General features: G+C 51.1%; 1 protein-coding gene across 1 annotated transcript in view; it reads left to right on the forward strand.

Moving 5' to 3' along the window:
- NRBP1 (nuclear receptor binding protein 1) overlaps nucleotides 1–22,416 on the forward strand; it is a 349,434-nt gene that overhangs the window by 227,302 nt on the left and 99,716 nt on the right. Inside the window, exons 13-14 of the mRNA XM_086928169.1 lie at nucleotides 2,048–2,183; nucleotides 22,163–22,216. Of these exons, the coding sequence (XP_086784295.1) occupies nucleotides 2,048–2,183; nucleotides 22,163–22,216 (190 nt within the window). The remainder of the gene's footprint in view (nucleotides 1–2,047; nucleotides 2,184–22,162; nucleotides 22,217–22,416) is intronic.

The raw sequence follows: 22,416 nt of genomic DNA on the forward strand, positions 1-22,416 counted from the left end.
GGTCAAGGATGCCCTCTTGTTACACCCTCAGCGGCACTAGGGCGACCAGGTGCAGAGTGCAGCAGCCCAATGTTATCCAGTGGGGGATAGGAAGCCTCCAGTTGGTGGCTGCTTATGAGCAGGCCACAGGGTTGTGGGAGCTAACCTCATGGATTTAAGCTCAGGTGCACCCTCAGCAGCACTGGGGCAGCCGGATGCAGAGCGCTGTTTTGGCGTTGGGCGCCCTGTGGCTTTCAATGGGTAGTCTCCGGTTTGCAAACACACTGCAGGTTCTGGAACGAAGATCTTCTAGGCGCGACCACCACTTGGAGAGGTAAGTTGGGATGCTGGGGGTTGGTTAGGCACCGTCAGTTGGACCACCCAAAGTCCGTGGGGCGTCTGGTGCAGGGGGTGCCTTTTAGGATCAGATCTTCTTACCAGTTCCTGGTCACGGTTGGGGGACCTTCCAGATTTAGACTGCAGGCATCGGCTGGAGGCTTGAGGCAGGTCAGGGATCACTGGATGTCTGGTCTGGATCGCTGGGGAGACCTCGTTGTGGTGTTGGGCCACTCTAACTCGGGGCGTGGTCATATGTCGCAGAGGGGTAAAGACTCGCGGAACTCAGCAGAGTCGACGTCTGGGTGAACAAATCCGGTGTTCACAGGAGACAAAGTCTTTGGTTTGGAAGGCAGGGCAGGTCCTTGGGGTTCTTGATGTTGCTGGCATCAGGACACACGAGTTTCGCTTCTGCAGGTTTGAGGTGGGGACAGGCCGGTAGGCCTGGGACCAAGACGGTGGTTGTCCTCCTCCATTTTAGCTTCAGCACAGCTGTTCAGTCCTTCTTTTCTTCTTGTTTTTTTGTCTGAGGAGGCACGGTTCTGGGGTGCCCCTAATTAATAGATTTTGGGGCGTTGCAGGTAAGTAAAGGTTGGGACCAACTGGCCCCTTACTTGGGATGGGTACACCCCCTATTACGCCACCCTCCAGTTGGAGGGGGGCATATGCCTCACTCTGGTTGGCTTGGTCCCCCCATCTGCAAGATGGCGATGTCTGAGTTGTGCTTAACCTAGTCTACTCCACCTGAGGCACACCTCCCTTCCTCAGTTTTCCTGCAGGGTCTCCTGCCCAAAGTGGGGGTCAGAACCAGTGGGGGCCAGTTCCTGAAAGCAGCAACAGACATGGGTAAGCTCAGAAAGGCGTCAGACCTTTGAAACTTCCCCTTCGTGGACCCTGCCCATCCTGGGGGAGGAGTCTTAGCACCTCGTCCCTGGATGTGCATTGTTTCAGGCCCCCGAGAGCAGCAGGCTCTCAACCCAGGAGTACAGAAACCTGTCTGGTGGTGGCAGCTGAAAGCAGCCACTCAGCCTCGACACAAGTGGTAGGTCGTTTTTCAGGGGGCATCTCTAAGATGCCCTCTGTGTGCATGTTTCATTAAATCCCACACGTGTGTGTGTGGTGTCCCAAACCTGCCGCCGGCACCAGCTAACTGCTGCTCCCCCCGCAAGAGACAATTTGTTGGAATATATATATATATATCCTCTAAGAGTGGCACAATAACTGCTGCATCCCTGAGAGCCTTCCCTGGCCACAGTGCCCTCTGTATCCATGGTACCTTTTACAAGGGACTGATCTGGCCAGAGAGGTGCCAATTGGGGGTGCACTCTACAGTTTTGGGGAAAGAACACAGGCCCTGGGAACCTGATTGGCAGGGACCCAGGGCACATCTAGTCAAAGTGCCTCAGTATTCTTGCAAAAAGTGGGGGTGGGGTTACTGCAACAGAAGCCCAACTTCCTACAGAGTCACCAAGACTACTTCACTCAATGGATTTCCTAGGTGAAAAGCAAGTGAGTCCAACACTAGATGGCTGAAATACGCAGAACATGTGCATCTACAGCACCACATACATTGAACAGATGCTTACAGGGTAAGTAACATTATCTTTAGTGCTGGATCAGAACAGTTTTATGTGATGGTTTCATTACAGTAATAACTACACTGTTGTGGTGAAACTGGCAAAGTTGATTGACTTTGAGAAGTGGTGATTTAAGGATTATTTCTCCCTTACAGGAATGGAATCTACCCTCTGACAGCCTTTGGAATGCCGAGACATCAGCAGCCGCAGCAAGAAATTGTGAAGTCTCCCATTGTTCCTCCTTCTGTGAAGACACCCACACCTGAGCCTGCAGAGTTAGAAACCAGGAAGGTGAATTGGCACAAAATTTTAGATAACTGCTAGATGTAATGCAAGATATTTTAGACCAGTATTTTTCAGTTTCAGTCTCGAGGTGAAAGTAATTAAGACCTGCTGGACTCTCTTCCTATACACTCACCGTGCAGATTTGTTTACGGAAAGAACAGTAATAGAGAATACTATATGATGATTTATTGCTCTTATTTAAGGATGCAGCAACTGCAGGTGGCTCTGCCTGTGTCATTTCCTGAGTCTACATAACACCCATAACGGGGTGTTATTCATGAAGTTTCAGTATGTTCTGTGACTGAAGTGCTTGCCATGAGCATCTTCAAGATTCATCTCTATCTGATTGTCTTCAGATTGGCTTAATTACGCATATTATTTGATTCCAGTTAGTCATATATGTGTGTTGATGCACACTCCATCTGATGCCTGCTAGGCTAACTGGAGATAACCACTAAACAATAGGATAATGTAAAGGGTATGACACTATAACTGGTGTCAGATCTCCACTATTAACACCTTTCTTTTTAAAAAAAAAAATGTTTTAATTTTCATTTCAATCAAGTACAGTAGTCTCCATTTACAGTAGTCAAGAATAAATGGCCCTGTATCGTTCACATTTAAGGTTCTAGGGCATCCCACCTACAGTAATTTTCCCTCACATCACACCACCCTCCTCCCTCCACTCCCCGCAGCATCGTGAATTCCATTGGCCCTTCCAGGGGCCCCCTCTCTCATGGACTGTTTTCAGGTGTGGGCTCAGTACGTGGCGGTTCACATAAGTTCCCTCTGGCTTCATTCCACCTCCCCCATATCCGCGTCCACTTTTTGGGGCAACCCCTATGCGTGTAAACCGCTTTCTCTGCTATCATTGCGCTGTCCATATCCTTTTCCCACTGCGATTGTGAGGGTGTCACCCTGGAGCCCCAGTTCCTTGCTACATTCCGTTTTGCAAGGGCCCTACCCAATATAGCCCATGTTTTCTGTGCCACATTAAGATCTGTAGATTGCCATATGTTCTGAATACAACATCTAGGAACTTCTACCCGACTCACTTCCGAGATGTGCTCCAGCACTTGTTCCCAATATGATTGTATTTTGGGGCAGGCCCACAGTGTATGGTAGTAAGTGCTGGTTTGTCCGCATCCCCTTAGACAAAGTGGGTCAGGCGCGCGCCCCATTTTGTGTACCATGGTGCGAGAGTAATATACCCGATGCAGGATTTTAAGCTGCACCAATTGCAAATGGGAAGGGGTCGCTGCCTCTCTGGCTGATGCAAGTGCCTCCATCCAGTCAGTCATCCATGTCCCCAAGTTCTACCTCCCACTTGCTGTGCAGCACTACATTGGGGTCAGGGAGGTTGTTGACCTGTTTTCGGTACGTTTGTGAGATGGCTTATCCAGATCGGTGAGGAGCCTGTCCTCCAGGGGAGATGCGTCTGCTAACATAGTTTCGGGGGGAATAGCACACTGGAGTGTGTGTCGGATTTGGGAGTAGCGGTACAACTCTGTGTCTGCCATGCCGTATTTGTCTTTGAGCGCAGCGAAGGATAGGATTTCTCCCCTAACGCATAGGTCCCCAATGTTTGTGATACCTATGAGGTCCCAGTGCTGAACCCTTAAGTGTTTGCTAATGTGCCCAAACGTCTTGTCTCCCAGAGTGGAGTAGCCAGCGTAAGCACTCCCTCCCAACCCAGTGCTTTCTGGGCGTATTTGAATGGTGTGGGCAGTGGGGCCAGTTAGTGCTTGGCGTCTTAGTGGTGCATAAGGCTCTAATTAGGCAGTCAGCTGGCAATACCTCCCGATCTAGTCGGTAAGCCGGATCGTCGTGGGGTGCGTGTATCCACTGATTGATTACCACTAGGTGTGCCGCCCAGTTATACAATTTGACGCTAGATAATGCTATACCGCCATCATACCAGCTGCGAGTCAGTTTGGGGTGTGCTATCCGAGCGGGACGTCCATCCCACAACAAAGCCGCCACTTCGGCATTAACGGCCTGAAAATAGGAGAGCGGGACCGGGAAAGGAGTGTTCTGTAGTGTGTAAAGGAATCTGGAGTGCGCTAACATTTTGAAGAGCGCTGATCTACCTAGCAGAGTGAGCGGGAGAGATCGCCATTGTGAAACGTCAGATTTCAGTCTATGTAGTGGCTTCAGAAGGTTTTCTGCAATAAAGGTGGTGTCCTGAGGCGCAATGTAAATTCCCAGGTATTTGAATCCTCTAGTCACTATTTGAACTGGACAGTCTGGGGGCAGTGGTGGTGCCGGGCCGTGCAGTAGGTAAAGCAGTGATTTGGACCAGTTGATTGTGTAGCCGGATTTCCCCCCCAAACATTTTAAGTATATCCAGGAGGGCCTGCAGGGAGTCTGTCGGGGATGTCATGTAGAGCAGTATGTCATCGGTGTATAAGGAGATACGGTCTTCCCAGCCCGCCGCCCATGTTATCCCTTGAAATAGTTGTGTTGTGGGTGTCCAGGCTGCCAATGGTTCTAAGATCAAGGCAAAGAGGAGCGGTGAGAGCTGGCAGCCCTGGCACGTCCCTCTGCCCAGTGCAATCTCCCTCGATATGACCATTGGCGACCACATGTGCCAGGGGTGCTGTGTAGAGAAGCCTGATCCAGCCACAAAACTTGGGGCTGAAACCCATCGGTCGTAAGACGGCAAACCGAAATGGCCACTCTACCTGATCGAAAGCCATAGTCTCGTCCAAGGAGAGGGTGGCTGCGTCCTGGCGAAGGAGGTGGGTAAGGGCCAGCACGCCGTGTAGGCGCCGCAGATTAAGGGAGGTGTTGCGGCCGTGCATAAAGCCTGTCTAGTCTGGGTGGACCAGCCTCGCCAGATGAGGCTGTAAACGTATCGCCAGCTTTTGGCCAGCAACTTTGCCTCCACATTAATCAAGTATATTTGCCGGTAAGACGAGGGGTGCTCCGGGGGCTTACCCAGTTTATGTATGTTTACGATTGTCGCTAGTCTCTGATCCCGGGGCATAGTTCCCTGCGTTAGGCTGTCGTTGTACATGTGGATCAAATGGGGGGTGACCTTGCTCGCTACCTTTTTATACAATTCCACCGGTAACCCGTTAGGCCCCATCGCTTTGCCCGTGTGTAGTGCCCCTAGTGCTTTCCCCGCCTCTTCTATCGATCAGCTTCTAACGTTTCCACATCCTCCTTCTGCAGTGTTGGTAATGGTACACCGGCCTGGAACTGCCGACAGTCTTCCTGTGTCGCCTGTGCGCGGGGAGTGTAAACCCTTTCATAGTATGTTGCCAGCTCCTCGACAAGTAGCTGAGGGTCATTGGTCGGTGTACCATCCACAAGTGTCAGTTGTGCTATCCACCTACTCGCCCTTTCTTGCTTTTTTTAACCATGCGAGCATTTTCCCTGTTTTGTCACCTAATTCGTATATTCTGTGCATTGTGCCCGCATGTCTCGCTTTAACCACATCTTCGGCATATGCCCGAAACTCCTGCCCCGCTAGTGTCAATGCATGCGCCGTGGTTTCATTGGGATCTAGTGCGTGCGCTCTCTCGCCTGTAGTGCTGTTGCTTACCCCAGTATTGGAACTTTCATAGATTCCCATGCTTTGTATCATTCCCCGTCGTCGGAATGGGAGTCTCAGTAACAAAAATACCATAGCTGTAGGTACAAAAGACAAAGGAAAAAGGCCTAGGCCTCATTCCCTTTTGTAGCATATCACCCTCTTTGTGTAAAAGAGACCAAACTTTGGCATCAGCCAATCAGAAGTGCCTCACCCCTTAGAACCTTCCTGAAGGAACCTCAGATTTTCTACCGCACGTTGTGCTTCGGAGTCTCCTGTGAGCTCTGCTCAACTTCTACTTTTCTAAGGAATTACTTTGGATATTTTCTTCAGAATCTTTTAGATTCTCTTCAGGATTACTGGCTACCTTCCAGGATGAGTGAAATGGAGAAGAAAAAAGCCCTTTTCAAGCCTTGTTCCACCTGTGGCAAGAAAAGGCTATTTGTGGAGGATAGGCACAAAAAATGCATCTATTGGCTCTATCCTGACCACCAGGCTGCTGACTGCAAGATCTGTCGCACCTTCTCAACCAAGACCCTCCGGGACCGTGAGGGTAGACTCTTGACATGGCTCCAGAAGCTGAAGTCCAGGAAGGATACTGTCTCTAGTGACAGTGAGGATGCAGCGTCGATGTCTTCATCAAGAAGGTCAGTGAAGAGAGGTAGGAGTTCTCCTTCCCCTTCTGTGGAAAGACCTTCTAAGGCCTCTAAAAAGACCCCCAGTGAGTCTGAGAGCCTAGGTCTCAGCAAATCTCCTCACAGAAGTGAAAAGGAGAAAGTAGGACCTGTTACGCCTTCAAAGGTGAGAAGACTGCCTCAGCCTTCAAAAAACCTTCTTCTCAATCTTCTGAGAGGAGCTCTAAGACGTCGACGGCGGAGGTTCCGTCGACGAAAAAATCTGCTTCGAAGTTGATATCGTCGACTGTGGCGTCGACTGGAGTTTCGTCGACTAAGGTAATGTCTAAGGCAGGTACGTCGACGGAGAATGCGCCGACGACTAAGATGACGACGACGACGACGAAGATTTCGCCGACTAGGAAAACTCTGCCGACGAAAACTCTGCCGACGAAGGCGTCGACGATATTATCCTCTGAGAAAAGGATTACCATTTCTGTGATGAGAATCACGCCGGAAATGACTTCTCCGAGGAGTGTATCCCCCTTCCACCAACTATGATTTTTCAAGAAGGGGAGTCAGAGGATGAGGACCAGGACGCTTACAGTTATGCCAATAGTCCCTCCCAACTTCTGGTCAAGTGCCAGGAGACGGACTCTGAGGGTGAATACGTCCAGGAGGAGAGTGGTCATCATCAAACGGCCCAGTCGCAACATCATTCGGGCCAAGATATGGTGACGGTGCCATCTTCTTTTCTCCAAGATTTGCATAACATGCTGCAAGACTATATATCTAGGGCGAATAGGCCACTTCATGTCCCGGCAGCATCAGCTACACCGGCAGTATTTTCCCCCTCACCAGTGACGCCATCTTTACAGGCCCAAATTTCACCTCCGCCTCAGACATCCTTCCAACAAGATTCCTCCGGGCTGCAAGAGGTCCATGATTCCTCGGATGGGGACCAGCAGTCGGATCATGACTCTACTCCGAATACTGAATATGACTAATATATCATTGCGGATCCTGCTTCACCAGTCCCAGATCCGGCGGATTCCCCGCCAGCGGACATCGGGGGTTTTCATCAGTTGATGGAGAGAGCAGCGGGCAGATGCAAATTGGCCATGCCTAAGGTTACTACTGATTGTTTTCTATACGATTTCAAGGAGCCTTTTAGGAAATCGACAAGGTCCATCCCTATTGTGGATCATTTGTGGAAGGAGGGCCTTAAGGCCATGAAGAACCCGGCGACGGTGGTCCCTGTGCCACCGCGTCTGGACAAGAAATACAAGGCACCCGATGAGGGTCCTGCAGCCTTGACGGGTCATCCAAGACCAGATTCTGTTATCTTGCAGGCAGCGCAGAGAAAATCCCGTAACCCCTCTGCTCCCCTAACAGCTCCACCGGACAAAGAAGGGCGGAGATTGGACAAGGTGGGGAAGAGATTCTCTTCCATGGCGAGTTTGCTAGTACGGGCCGCTAATGCCCTGGCGATCTTGGTGCGATATCGCCCCGCCAGCTTTGGTGCGATATTGCCCCGTACATTGACCAGCTGCCTCCGGAGTCAACATCTGAAGCAAAGAAGATCCTGCATGAGGGAAAAGCGACTTCAATGGAAATCATTGACTGTGCAATGGATATTGCAACCACAGCGTTTCGATCCCTGGCTGGGGTGGCAGTCCGCCGCCGCCAAGGATGGCTCAAAGCGACTTGGTTCTGGCCTGAGATCCAGAACAAGGTCCTTGATCTTCCTTTTGATGGTGAGGAATTGTTTGGGAAACTCATCAATGATACCCTTCAAGAAATAAAGGATACGGAGACTACCAGGTCCTTAGGGACCCTTCAATACCGCAGGTCTCCCTTTAAAGGAGCCAGAGGCAGAGGTGGTACCTATTAGAGGGTCCTTCACACAACAGCGCTACTCTTCCACGGGCTCAGGTTTTCAGCAATACCGGCAGCCCTATCAACAGCGCCAGGGCCAGGCGACAATCTACTCCAGGCCTTACAACAAGGGATAACAGGCTGGACGAGGACGGGACTCGTCCAAGCGCCAATAGCGGCCTCCTGGTTCTTCCTACTGGACCCTACTTCAAGAAATCATCAGTTGGAGGCAGGGTCACCAAATACCTTCAAAACTGGTCCAAAATAACATATGACAGTTGGGTGCTCAACATCATTCGGAAAGGGCATACTTTGGAATTCACGCAAGTCCCTCCACCCAAGCCACCGGCAGCCATTCCGTCGAAACACCAGCGTCTCCTGCGGCTCGAAGTTTAACAGATGCTCCGGAAGGGAGCGATAGAGCCGGTTCCCTCAAACCAAAGGGGACAAGGATTTTATTCCAGGTTCTTCCTGGTGAGGAAGACGCTAGAAAAATGGCGCCCCATTTTAGACCTCAGGGAGCTAAACACCTATCTCCTCTCCCTATCTTTCCAGATGGTCTCTCTCCAGGACATCTTGAAGCTCATCATTCCGGGAGATTTCATGGCCACGCTCCATCTCGAGGATGCGTATTTCCATGTTCCGATCCACCCAGCACACAGAAGGTTTCTGCGATTCACAGTAGCCAAGAGCCATTTTCAATTCAGGGTTTTACCCTTTGGACTCCGCTCAGCCCAGAGAATTTTTACAAAGGTGCTGGCGCCAGTAGCAGCTTTCCTGCGGAAGGAACCATTTCCAAGTCTTCCCCTACCTGGACGACTGGTTGCTGAAAGCTCCGTCCAGGGAGGCAGCGCTAGAGGCTGTTCAAGCTTGTACAAATCTGTTCCAGAATCTAGGCCTCACTCTAAACAACGAGAAGTCCTCTCTGGTCCCGTCAAAAAAGGCTCGCTTCCTGGGGGCCCTCTTGGATTCAAACCTCTCAAGAGCCTTCCCTACTCTGGAAAGGAGGGAAAAATTACAGACCTTGGCTCAGGACTTACGGGCAGGAAGGTGTCTTTCTGTACGCCAATACAAATCCCTACTGGGGGTGATTTCATCGTGCATTCCACTGATTCCCCATTGCAGACTCGGAATGCGTCCTCTGCAGGAAGAACTGGACAACCAGTGGCAACAGGTCCACGGTTCATTCGAGGACCTAGTGACAGTCACTCCGAGGATGAAAGACGCAACCTTATGGTGGACAGATCAAAACAACTTGTCCCAAGGTCTATCCTTCGTAAGTGACCTGTCCCCACATGTAGTGACAACGGACGCGTCGTTGGAGGGTTGGGGAGCAGTGATGCAAGACCTACATGTCAGCGGGCATTGGTCGCCCCAGGAGAAAAATCTCCACATCAACCTTTTAGAACTAAGGGCGATAAGACTGGCTCTGCAAGCTTTTCTTCCTCGCCTAGAAGGTTCGCAAGTGCTTATCAGGACGGACAACATCACGGCCATGCACTATTTGAACAAGGAAGGAGGAACCAGATCTCGTCCTTTGTCGCAAGAAGCTCAACAGATCTGGAAATGGGCGATCCTTTAGAGGATATCACTGAAGGCAGAACATTTATCAGGGATCCTAAACGAAAACGCCGACAGGCTGAGCAGGTCATCCTCAGTCATCCACGAGAGGGAATTGAATCAGACAGTTTTGGAAGAGATCTTCAGCCAGTGGGGCAGACCGGAGATCGATCTCTTTGCCACTCCGACCAACAAAAAATGCCGGTCTTACGCAAGCAGACTTCACCATCAAGGTTCACTGGGGAGTGCGCTTTCGATAGCATGGTCGAGGACATTTGTCCACGCTTTTCCTCCCATTCCTCTGATACCACGACTTATCAGGAAAATCAAGGATGATCCTGATAGCCCCGGCTTGGCCGAGGCAGTTCTGGTACACGGAACTCCATCTGTTGTCGATAGCTCCTCCCTTTCCTTTGAGGATTCTGCCGGATCTTCTCACGATGTCCGACTGACAAATTTGGCACCCAGATCCAGTCGTTACACCTGACTGCATGGCTCCTGAGCAGCGAAAGTTTATGAACCTGCCCTTATCAAGAGAGATTAAGGAGGTTCTGTCCCAGGCAAGGGCTCCTTCAACGAACAGGACTTGCCGCCTTAAGTGGAAAAGATTTTGTTGCTGGTGTAAGAAAGAAAGCATTGATCCTTTCAATTCCAAGCCTCATCAGATCCTACCTTATCTGCTGTCCTTGGCTAAGTCGGGACTAGCCCCTTCATCAATTAAGGTCCATTTGGCTGCTTTGTCAAGGTTCAGAAGGGCAGGATCCGGTCCTTCCTTGTGGTCTTCCAGGATTATCAAGCAATTTCTTAAGGGCTTGTTCAGGGTCTATCCACCGGTGAGACCGCCCCCTCCTACATGGCATTTAAATCTAGTACTTTCTCAACTCATGAAGGGTCCATTTGAACCAATCCATCGTTCTGACATGAAATATCTTTCGTGGAAATTGGCTCTCCTCCTTGCTCTCACGTCGGCTAGGCGTGTTGCAGAATTACAGGCTTTGACCATCCAAGAACCTTTCCTTCAATTCAAGAGAAACACTGTGATCATGAGAACTAATCCTAGGTTCATGCTAAAGTTCCCTCGGATTTCCACTTGAATGAACCGGTCATTCTGAAGGCGTTCTTCCCTCCACCTTCTACGCCAGCAGAAAGAGCATTGCATTCGTTGGATGTGCAACGATGCTTGAAATTCTATTTAGAACATACTAAAGGTTTTCGAAAATCTTCACAACTATTTGTCGCCTTCGGAGGTCCTGGTAAGGGCCTTCCGCTATCCAAACAGGGTGTTTCGAGATGGATCACAAGTGCCATTCTACATTGTCACAAGGCTGCAGGAAAACCTCTAACTGGAAAGATCCGAGCACATTTATTTATTTATTTAATTTATTTAATGGTTTTTGTAAAGCGCATAGTAACTCAGAAGAGCATCCCAGCGCTGATCTGCTTCTCCAGGGGTTTAGCCAACTAGTGAAATTATATTTGCGGGAAAAGGAGGGTCTTTAAGGTTTTTCTGAACTGGAGATAGTTCGGTTCTGTCCTGAGTTTTCGGGGTAAATGGTTCCATCGTTTGGCCGTGTGAACCGAGAAGCGACGGCCACCGGTCTTGGCTTTTCTCACTCTAGGGACTGCAATGAGATTTTCTGCATTAGACCGGAGATCTCTCTCTGCTTTGTATGGGGTTAAAAGTTCTTTCAGAAGTGGGGGACCGTTGTTGTTGAGGGTTTTATGGGCCAGACAGAGGGCCTTGAAAACGACCCTTTCTCTGACTGGGAGCCAGTGGAGAGAGTTGAGGGCCGGCCTGGCGGAGGATCTTCCTGGTGTGCCCGTAAGTAGGCGGGCTGCAGCGTTTTGGACTTTCTGCAGTGAGTTCAGGGTGGCTTCAGGGGCTCCCAGGTATATAGCGTTACAGTAGTCTAATCTTGCCAGGATTAGACCCTGAATGAGGAGCCTCCTTGCGGTATCGGGGAGCAGGGGAAAGATCTTCCTGCAGGCTCTGAGTAGCCCAAAGCATGTCCCTGCGGTTCTTTTAGCCTGGGTTTTAAAACTCATGTCCTTCTCAATCCACACACCAAGGCTCTTGACCTCTTCCTTGGGTGCGGGAGGGTCCCCTAGGCACCCAGGCCAAAGGTGAGATGGTAAAGAGGGCCCATTGTGGCCCATCAGGAGGATCTCAGTCTTGGACCCGTTCAATTTTAGTGAGGAGAGATTCATCCATCGGTGGACTTCGGAAAGGCAGCTGTGGAGATCGGATGGGGCGTGGTGAGGGTGAGAAAGGGTAACGACCAGCTGAGTGTCGTCGGCGTAGTTGATAACTGACACGTCGTACGAGCTGACCCTCTTCTCCAGTGGGGCCATATACACGTTGAAAAGTGTAGGGCTCAAAGATGAGCCCTGTGGTACTCCACACCTGAGGGATGGTGGATGAGCAGCTGTCGTTTAACCGCACCTGGAAGGAGCGTCCAGTTAAAAAGGATTCTAGCCATTTCAAGGCCGTACCCTTTAATCCGATCTCTCCCAGTCGGTGGATTAGGGTGGGATGGTCTACAGTGTCGAAGGCCGCACTGAGATCTAGGAGGATCACTGCCACTGATCCTCCCATGTCCAGAATGCTTCTGGCCTTCTCCACTGCTGTTTGGAGGGCGATGTCCGTGCCCTGACCTGGACGGAATCCTGTCTGGTAGGCCGCTAAGAGGTTGTTGCTTTCTAGGTAAAGCGATAATTGCTTATTTACCAGCTTCTCTGCGATCTTGCTGTTTCCAGGGAGAAGGGATATGGGCCTGTAGTTGGCGAAATCCTGCGGGTCTAAAGCGGGTTCCACAAGATCTGTGGCTTCTTCAACAGCCCTCTTCGCTGGGGTGCAGATTAAAGACATTTGCAGAGCTGCTACCTGGAGCAGCGTTCACACCTTTACCAAGCATTACTGCTTGGAATCTCTGCAACAAGATGATGCGGCAGTAGGACAGGCTGTCCCGAGGAACCTCTTCCACTGATGGTGAGCTTTCCTTTCTTTCCCACCTTCCGTCTTTCACATTTTGTATCTTATGTCATGTTGCCTATTGCTATAATTTATGATGCAAAATGAGATTATCTTGCCAACTGCTTGCTACTCTGATACAAAGCATGGGAATCTATGAAAGTTCCAATACTGGGGTAAGAAAACAAGTTACTTACCTGTAACTTTAGTTCCCCAGTATTGTTAACTTTCATAGATTCCCATGCGCCCACCCGCCTCCCTGAGGAAAGCTCAGCCTACAACAGATATGGTGTGTAAGTACACAACGGCTACGAAAATCTGAGGCTCTGAGGTTCCTTCAGGAAGGTTCTACGGGGTGAGGCACTTCTGATTGGCTGATGCCAAAGTTTGGTCTGTTTTACACAAAGAGGGTGATATGCTACAAAAGGGAATGAGGCCTAGGCCTTTTTCCTTTGTCTTTTGTACCTACAGCTATGGTATTTTTGTTACCGAGACTCCCATTCCGACGACGGGGAATGATACAAAGCATGGGAATCTATGAAAGTTACCAATACTGGGGAACTAAAGTTACAGGTAAGTAACTTGTTTTCTTCTAGTTGTCCATGATTAATTTTTGTTCCCGCTTGTGTCAGGTCATAGTGGAGATTGCGTGCCCCCTAATGACCGATTCGTATGCCTCCCAGAGTACACACGGGGAATCCACTGACCCTGTGTTTTCAGCAAAATAAAGGTCTGTGGTTGTTACCAGGGCCTTTGCAATCTTATGATTCTAAAGGGAACCGGGATATAATGGGTAGATGCGCTGTTGCCGCGGACGGTGAGTAGTGTAAGTAAGCTGTACCGGGGAGTGATCTGAAATTGCCCTAGCTGGATGGTCAATCGCTGTGATGTTCTCGGGGGAGATCGCCAGAGTAAGGATGTAATCTATACGGGAAAGGATATTGTGTGCCGCTGAGTAGTATGTGTATTGTTGTTCCGTGGGATGTTTAAGTCTCCATATGTCGGTCAAACCTATGGCCTCAAAGTCTCCAATGAGTCGGCTGGGTCTATTACTGTCTCTGGGTGGGCAGCGGTCGACAGTAGTGTCACAAACAGCATTCAGATCCCCACCTAGGATTAATTCACCCTCCGGTAAGTCTAACATCAGTTTACTAAGATCATGAAGTGTTGCCTGGTGAAGTGTCAGTGGAATGTATACTGAAACCATATTATAGCTGCGCCCCTCATATTGACAGGCGAGTGCTGCTAACCTCCCATTGACAGGCGAGTGCTGCGAATCTCCCATGATCATCCCTCCAAGTTCTGGTGACCACTAGTGGGGAGCTTTTTTGTATCAAGACACCTACTCCTCTGGATCTGGAGGAGAACTCCGCATGTGCGGACATTTTAAACCCCATCGGTTGAGATCCTTACACGCCGGCCCTGTTAAGTGAGTCTCTTGAAGCAGAACCACTGTGGGTGCCTTCCGCTTTAGATGTTGCAGGACTATACCCCGTTTAATTTTGTGGCCAAAACAGTTATATCACTGTTAAGGGGGGTGACCATTCGAGGTGCCTGGAGATCGTCCCCCGTCAGTCGGGTGCTCTGCATGGTATCTGTGGAGGGTAATGTCAGGAGTGAAGCCGCTGTCAGTGTACCTGTGTCCTGTATGTGCCTCCTGTGTGCCAGGCCTGCATACTAATGATCCTAGAAGAGACTGCTTAACCATAACCTGTGAACAAATGCACATAAACATAGGATAACTGAAAACCCCTTCCCCCCTCCCTGCCCGGCGGATCCAAAACTATCCACCTCCCCAACTTAGCAGAGTGCTTACATTCTCTTGTAACCTGCATAACGCTGAGGGTGAGACCTCGTTGGCCCCAGTGAGCCCCCATTCGGAATTAGTCTCATTATAGCTGTTTAGGTACGACATCTCCTACCTCCTTTGTCTTCACAGAGTTGTCTGCAGTGTCCGCCCAGGTCTGCTACCAATGTTAATTGTACAGCTGACCCTCCCCACCCCCATCAGCGCCCCCCCAGCAGCCATAGTCCGCCGTGCTGTTAACCTTACCTGAAGCATCAGTTCAGTTGCGGTCAGGATAAGTGGTCAGATTTCGTCAGGAAGCTCCTCTGGTCTCGGAGCTCTCCTAAGCTGCGGCCATCTTGCCTGGTCGCTAGCCACGCCCCCAACACCTTTCTTTATTTATGAATACCTGGAAAAGGTCATTGATAACGCCGAAATCAACCTGCTTTTAAACCATGTCTACCAATTTGATGCCCCTCTTAACTTATTGTCCCTCAGGCTGCCGCATGACCTGTTGGATTTGAGAAAGGGTGATCTCCTGTGATGGGTACACAGTGGGGACACTGTATGTAAGCAAGAAGTGTAGCCCAGATTTGATTAACCCTTCGGTCTTGGTGCATTTTGTTTTTGCATCTACACAGTACAGTGTTTCATATAAAAAATTAATGAAATCTTTAATATTTGAAACATTGTGACTACAAAACTGTGCCCAGGCGAGGTCGACCCCACACCACTGCGTCTGCCTCGTTTTGCCTTGACTTGTGTGTCTCTTCCTTGACTTGTTTATTTTGCCCCTCGTTTCCTTGTATAGCGTCTGCCTCGTTTTGCCTTTACTTGTGTGTTTCTGCCTGTGTATTTTGCCCTTCGTTTCTTTCTCCTCTGTTTTCTTCATTTATTCTCGTTCCCAGGACGACCCAGCTGTCACTGTGCTGCTCTCTGACCTCCTTTTTCCCGCCGCTGACTCCCGGCGGCCCCGCCCCCCTCCTGCCCATTCGCCGCCCCGCTCCCGCCACCCAGCTGCTCCTCCCTCCCGGCTCCTCACTTATGTCGCCCACGCGGACGCGCAGCGGGAGCGCCGATAGTGCGCCAAAGGCAAGCCCGTCTGCGCCCGTCCATGCCTGGCCCGCGCCCAGCGCCAGAACCCCTGGCCCCCGCAGAGGCCAACCCATCCGCCGGACCTACAACACCGCAACACAACGCTCTCAACACCGGCCGAACCCCCGGATGCTACCGAGCCACCGCGAGACGCACCCACGGACCCTTCTGCTGCCGATCCTGCAACTTCTCCTGCATCTGGACCTGCACCGCACCCGCCAAGACGATCACCAGCAGTAACCACCTGAAGTGCATCCTGCTCAACACCCGCTCCGTCCACAGGCACGCCGTGGAACTCTGAAACCTCCTCGACACCACATCTCCAGACGTCGCCTTCCTGACAGAAACCTGGATGAATGCCTCCTCAGCGCCCGACATCGCCATCGCCATTCCGGACGGATACAAGATCACCCGGAGGGACCACGTCAACCAGACTGGAGGAGGCATCGCCATCGTCCACAAGAACACCATCCGCATCACGACCAACTCCGACGACACCCTCACGGCGGCCGAACACCGGCACTTCCAGATCCACACCGACCCGAAGACCACCCTCAGAGGCACCCTCATCTACAGACCCCCAGAACCCCGCACACAATTCAGCGAAGACATCGCCGACTTAATCAGCCCACACGCCCTCCCCTGGCTTCATCCTCCTCGGGGACCTCAACTTCCACCTGGAGAACAATAGCGACCGCAACATCACCACCCTGCTGGACAACCTCGCCAACCTCGGACTCAAGCAACTGGTCAACACCCCCACCCACTATGCCGGCCACACGCTTGATCCAGTCTTCTCATCCAGCAAGCACATCACCTTCAGCCACTCCACAGGACTTCACTGGACCGACCACAGCTGCGTCCACTTCAGCTTCAGAAGAACCACGACCCACCACCACCCGCAACAGGTTCCTCACAGGAGCTGGAGCAAGATCACCGCCGAACAGATCACCACCTCCCTCAGTCAGAACCCACCCGCCAGCACAATGGACCCCACCGAAGCAGCACGCAACCTCACAAAGTGGCTGTTCGACTGCGCTGACGACCTCGAGCCACTAAAGAACCCTACCAGCAGACCCAGAAGCAAGAAAGCCTCCTGGTTCACCGACTAACTCAAGGACTCCAAGAAAATCTGCTGCACCCTCGAGAAAGCCTGGCTCCTCGATCAGACCACAGACAACATGACCGCCCTCAAAAACGCCACCCGCAAGCACCACCAGCTTATCCGCACTACCAAGGAGTTCTCCAACCCCAGCACCGGCAACAACGACATCACACCTTCACAAGACCTTTACGACTCTCTCGCCTCGTTCTTCCACCGCAAGATCGCCGACATCCACAACCGCTTCGGTGCACCATCAACGCACCCAACCGTCGAACCAATGCCCTCCACCACCACCCTCCGCACCTGGACCACGGAGACACAGCCTGCACGATGAACACCATCCACTCCGGATCTCCGACTGACCCCTGCCCCCACCACGTCTTCAACAAGGCCGACTCCATCATCGCACCCCAACTGCAGGACCTCAACGCCTCCAACACTGCCACCTTCCCGGAGAGCTGGAAGCACGCATAGCTCAGCGCCCTACTGACGAAACCAACAGCGGACCCCACCGACCTCAAGAACTTTTGCCCCATCTCGCTCCTCCCTTTCCCTGCCAAAGTCATCGAGAAGACCGTCAACAGACAGCTTGCAGCCTTCCTCGAGACGAACGGATCCCTCGACCCCTCGCAGTCTGGTTTTCGAGCCAACCACAGCACCGAGACCGCCCTCACCGCAGCCACCGACGACATCAGAACCCTGCTCGACAACGGGGAAACAGCGGCCCTCATCCTCCTGGACCTCTCTGCAGCGTTCGACACAGTCTGCCACCGCACCCTAGTTCAACGCCTCAGCAACATCGGTATCCAAGAGAAGGCACTGGAGTGGATCATCTCATTCCTCACCGGAAGAACACAGAGTCCGCCTCCCCCCGTTTCGATCCGAGGCCACCAAAGTCATCTGCGGAGTACCACAAGGATCATCACTCAGCCCCACCCTCTTCAACATCTACATGAGACCTCTTGCAGCCATCGCAGGCCAACACAACCTCAACATCATCTCCTATGCCGACGACACCCAACTGATCCTCTCCCTCACCAGAGACCCCGCCACCGCCAGAACGAGCCTACACGAAGGGATGAAAGACGTCGCCGAATGGATGAAGAACAGCCGCCTGAAACTGAACTCAGACAAGACGGAAGTCCTCGTCCTGGGACCATCGCCCTCTGCCTGGAACGACTCCTGGTGACCCCCCGCCCTGGGCGCCACCCCCAAGCCAACAGACCACGCACGCAACCTGGGCTTCATCCTGGACTCCTCCCTCTCGATGACCAGACAAGTCAACGCAGTCTCCTTATGCTTCAACACCCTACGCATGCTTCGCAAGATCTTCCGATGGATCCCGACCAAAACCAGGAAGACGGGCACCCAGGCACTCGTCACCAGCCGACTGGACTACGGAAACGCCCTCTACGCCGGAACCACAGCCAAGCTACAGAAAAGACTACAACGCATCCAGAACGCCTCCGCCCGACTCATCCTGAACATCCCCCGACGCAGCCACATCTCAGGCCACCTGAAGGACCTGCACTGGCTCCCCGTCAGCAAGAGGATCACGTTCAGGCTCCTCACCGACGCACACAAATCTCTCCACGACCTGGGCCCCAAGTACCTCAACGACCGCCTGACTTTCTACACGCCCACCCGCCAGCTACGTTCGACAAGCCTCGCTTGGTATCCTACGCAGATGATACCCAGATCATGGTATCACTAGCTCACACCTCTGTTAGTACAGTTGCCGCTAGTTTCAGGGTATGCATGCAGTATGTGGCAGACTGAATGACTATAAATTCCCTCAAACTAAACGGCGAAAAAACGGAGGTGTTGATCTTTGGGAAGGGTCAAAATCTGTGGTCGAGTGAATGGTGGCCTTCTTCTCTTGGCATCTGCCCCACTCCCTCCCCTTCCGCCAGAAATCTTGGAGTATTATTTGACACCTCGCTCTCTATGTCCCTGCAAGTCAACAGGACTGTGGCCACTTGCTGGGGTGTGATCAGGACGCTCAATAAAATCCGCGGATACCTATCCCCCCAGGCCCGTAAACAGGTTGCAGTAGCCCTGGTTGGCTCAAGGCTGGATTACTGCAACTCCCTGTACATGGAAGCCAATAAAGGCCTGATACATCGTCTGCAGATTCTCCAGAACGCTGCAGCACGCTTTGTTTTGGATCTTCCGAAAGCATCTTCTGCCACCTTAGCCAGGAAGGAGCTTCACTGGCTCCCGGTGCAGCACAGAATTGCCTTTAAAATTCTGTGTCTGACCCACAGAGCATTGAAGGATGGTCCTGCTAGTGCTATCGGATCTCTTCTTATGCGCTACGTCCCCACAAGAAACCTCCGATCTGCGGGACTCTGTCAACTGGTTGTTCCTCGTTTCAAACTGGCCGGATGGGGCGCCAGAGCTTTTTCCGTGGTGGCTCCGCAGCTGTGGAACTCCATTCCCACAGAAATAAAAACGCTCCCGACCATTGAGTCTTTCAAAAAGGCTCTAAAAACCTACTTTTTTAAGAGGGCCTACCCATGAGTAAATAGGACTTCGTAAGTTTTCTAGTTTCTACATTTGATTTAGGCGCCTTGACGCCCATTGGGCTAAGTCTGCGCATCTACAAGAACTGTTTCATTCATTCGCCCTCGCCGCCGTACCACGCATCCGAAGAGCCACCACTGGTGGCAGATCCTTCTCCTACCTTGCGGCCAAGACATGGAGCTCCCTTCCCATCCATCTTCGGCTGACCCAGGACTATCTCGCTTTCAGGAGACAACTCAAGACATGGCTGTTCGAGCAATAGCAGACCCCTTCCCCCAAGCGCCTTTAGACCCTGCCGGGTGAGTAGCGCGCTATACAAATGTGGTGATTGATTGATTGAAGTGTTTCTTTAGGTTACACTTTTCTATATGGGAGTGTAGCTGGTTGGCGGAAAGCATATCAAAGCAATGGTATAATTTGTATAGCACAAAATAAACTCCACAAAACAAACCGATCTGGCAGTTTTGATACAGACACCTTGTAGGAAGCAGGCTCTGTATATGGTATGCAATTAGGTGGTTAGTACGTGCACACAGTCCTGGGTTTCCCCAGAAGTGTACAGGGCTCAATGTACAACCCAAAGTGCTCTTAGTGGTATTCTGAGCGAGCACCCATAGTCCTTACCCTGAGGAATATAAGACATTTATTGCACAATATTTTAAGATCAAGATCTTCACAATCCGGTAAGTACGTTTTTAAATATAAATAAATTTCACTTTAAAAAGTCCACAGAACAATTTCCGAACAGTTCAATGTCCTCCAATAAGGAAACAATATTGCAGTTAAACAGGTATTGCACTTAGTCTTCAGGACCAAAGGTCAGCAAGGATCAGGCGAGTAACAAAACAGCACCACCAACGGCACAGGGGCAGCAGGCTGCAGAGGTCCAGTTCAGAGCTCAGCCTAATGCGTTTCAATGGAGACTGGGGGGTCTTAGAACCACACAGTTTGCAGGTAAGTAGATTGGTTGCAGGGGCCAAGTTTTAGGGTTTAGGACGAGCACACGGGGCGCCACAAAGCAGCATCAAACATACACGACCAGCTGCACGGTGCAATTTCAGTGTTGGTTCACACCGTGGTTTCCGATGAGGATTCTTTCTTGGACACACAGGCTGCATGCGTAGCACCGGAGGTTGCTGGGGAGCGAGATCAACGACAGGAGAGGTAGGTAGAGATGTAGGATCTTGTAAGGGCGGGGGGGAGAGTCTATTCAGCTCACCAAGGCACGGGGCTTCGGGTGCAAAGGCACCTTTAGACTTCAGTCTTCTTACTGCAGCTGGTTGCGGTCAATGGGAGCCTCTGGATTCACTCTGCAGGCGCCATCTTGGAGGCCTGGAAAGATCAGCCAACTCTGGATTCGAGGTCCAGATTGCTGGAGAGAATTCCCTGGATAGATGAGCCACTCACTCTGGCCAGGGGTGTCTCGTGCAGAGTGGGCAGGAAACGCAAATCCACCTGGATCCAAAGTCTTTGTAGTTTGATTTTTCTGCACAGGGCCGCTATCCTCAGGAGATTGGAGTCTCCTTCGAAGGCTGCAGTCCTCCCAGGGTTTTTAGAGGTCACTGGCTGCAAGATAGGTTGTGGGTTCATCCAAACTGGAGAAAAGCCGGTAGAGCTGGGGCCAAGGCAGTCATCAGTCTTCCCTTCAGCAATGTCTTCTTTCTTCTTAGGTTGTCGCAGATCTGGCTTCTAGGACTGGGGAAGCCTCCTTAATACTATCATTTTTGGGGTGTTTTAAGGGACTGGTGCCTGATTAGGAGTCCCCTCCTCTTCAAGATGAAGGGAACTTACAGGTGTGCTTAACTTTGCCTACTCCATCTGAGGAGTAAAGGTGGGCACACCTCGTTTTCCTAACTTTTCCCACCGGTTTTTCCAAACAGAGTAGGGGTTTTACCATCTGCTAGCAGAGGCTGGGGGTCGCATTACAAAGGCGGCAGGCCATTGACGCTACCCCTTAGAGCACTGCCCCATCCTGGGGGGTAGGAGGTGAGACACCTCTGCCCCGGTTGTGCATTGTTTCTCATCGCAGAGAGAAGAGGCTCTCCACCCAAGGGTCCAGAAACATGTCTGTGTGTGGCAGCCTGCCTAAAGCCAGTCAGTGCCCACACCAGTGTTGGTAGGTTTTCAGGGGGCACCTCTGCCATGCCCTCTGAGTACATGGTGTAATAAATCTCACCGGCATCAGTGTGGATTTATTACAAGGAGTTGTTTGGTGCCATACACTCCTGGTTTCAGTGAAGCCATCATGGGGCTGTGGAACTAGAGTTGTCGAGTTTCCGGCCTATGTACTCCTCATGGCTTCCCTGGCACTTGCTATATTTAAGAATTGACTTAAGTATTGTAGAGGCATATCTACTCATGCAGATATGCCCTCACCTGTGGTATAGTGCACCCTGCTCTAGGACTGGAAGGCCTTCAAGGAGGGCTGGCTGGTATGGCACCCAGGTAAGATGCCATGTTGACTGTCATTTTTCACCTCACATGGGCAACCAAGCTGGAAGGGCAGTGGCATGAGCCTAGTGAGGGGGGTCCCAGGTGACCCTCTTTAGCTCACTGGCCCTAGGTCCGGGGTTACCATTTACTAGGAACTTACATGGGGGCAGAAGTACCGTTTGTGGGTATATTTTTGGAAAGAAGCATTGGCACAAGAGATCTGGTGGGCAGGGGCCGTGTGCAATACAGTCGAAACCACATGAAATCCAGGGGAAAAAGTGAGGTCTAATCATGTCAAAAGAGGCACTTTATCACATACCTAGTAATCTTAAGGGTTCCTATAGTGTTCTGAACCATTCGGTATGATTTAATGCATGTTAATCCCAGATCACTAAAATAATGTGTTGTATGGTACCTTTCTCCTGTATAGTTTGAGCACTAGTGTGTCTGCAGCTTGTAATGTCTCTTTTTGTTTTCAGGTGGTTCTGATGCAGTGTAATATCGAGTCTGTGGATGAGGGATCCAAGCATCATGTATGTTTTTATGGACATTAAAAGGCTTTACTGTGGGGTGGAACCTAAAGGGTGTAGTAAGAAAACGTTTTGTGATGCATGTACTATTTATGCAGGCAGAAAGGTCATACTATACTCAGACAGGCTGCTACCTCTTAAATTGACATCCTGAAATTGTGATAAGCTTTAGTTTGTTCTAGGAATTTTGGACTGTGGTCAAG

The sequence above is a fragment of the Lissotriton vulgaris genome, chromosome 6 (assembly GCF_964263255.1).
Source record: "Lissotriton vulgaris chromosome 6, aLisVul1.2, whole genome shotgun sequence".
Classification (NCBI taxonomy): domain Eukaryota; kingdom Metazoa; phylum Chordata; class Amphibia; order Caudata; family Salamandridae; genus Lissotriton; species Lissotriton vulgaris.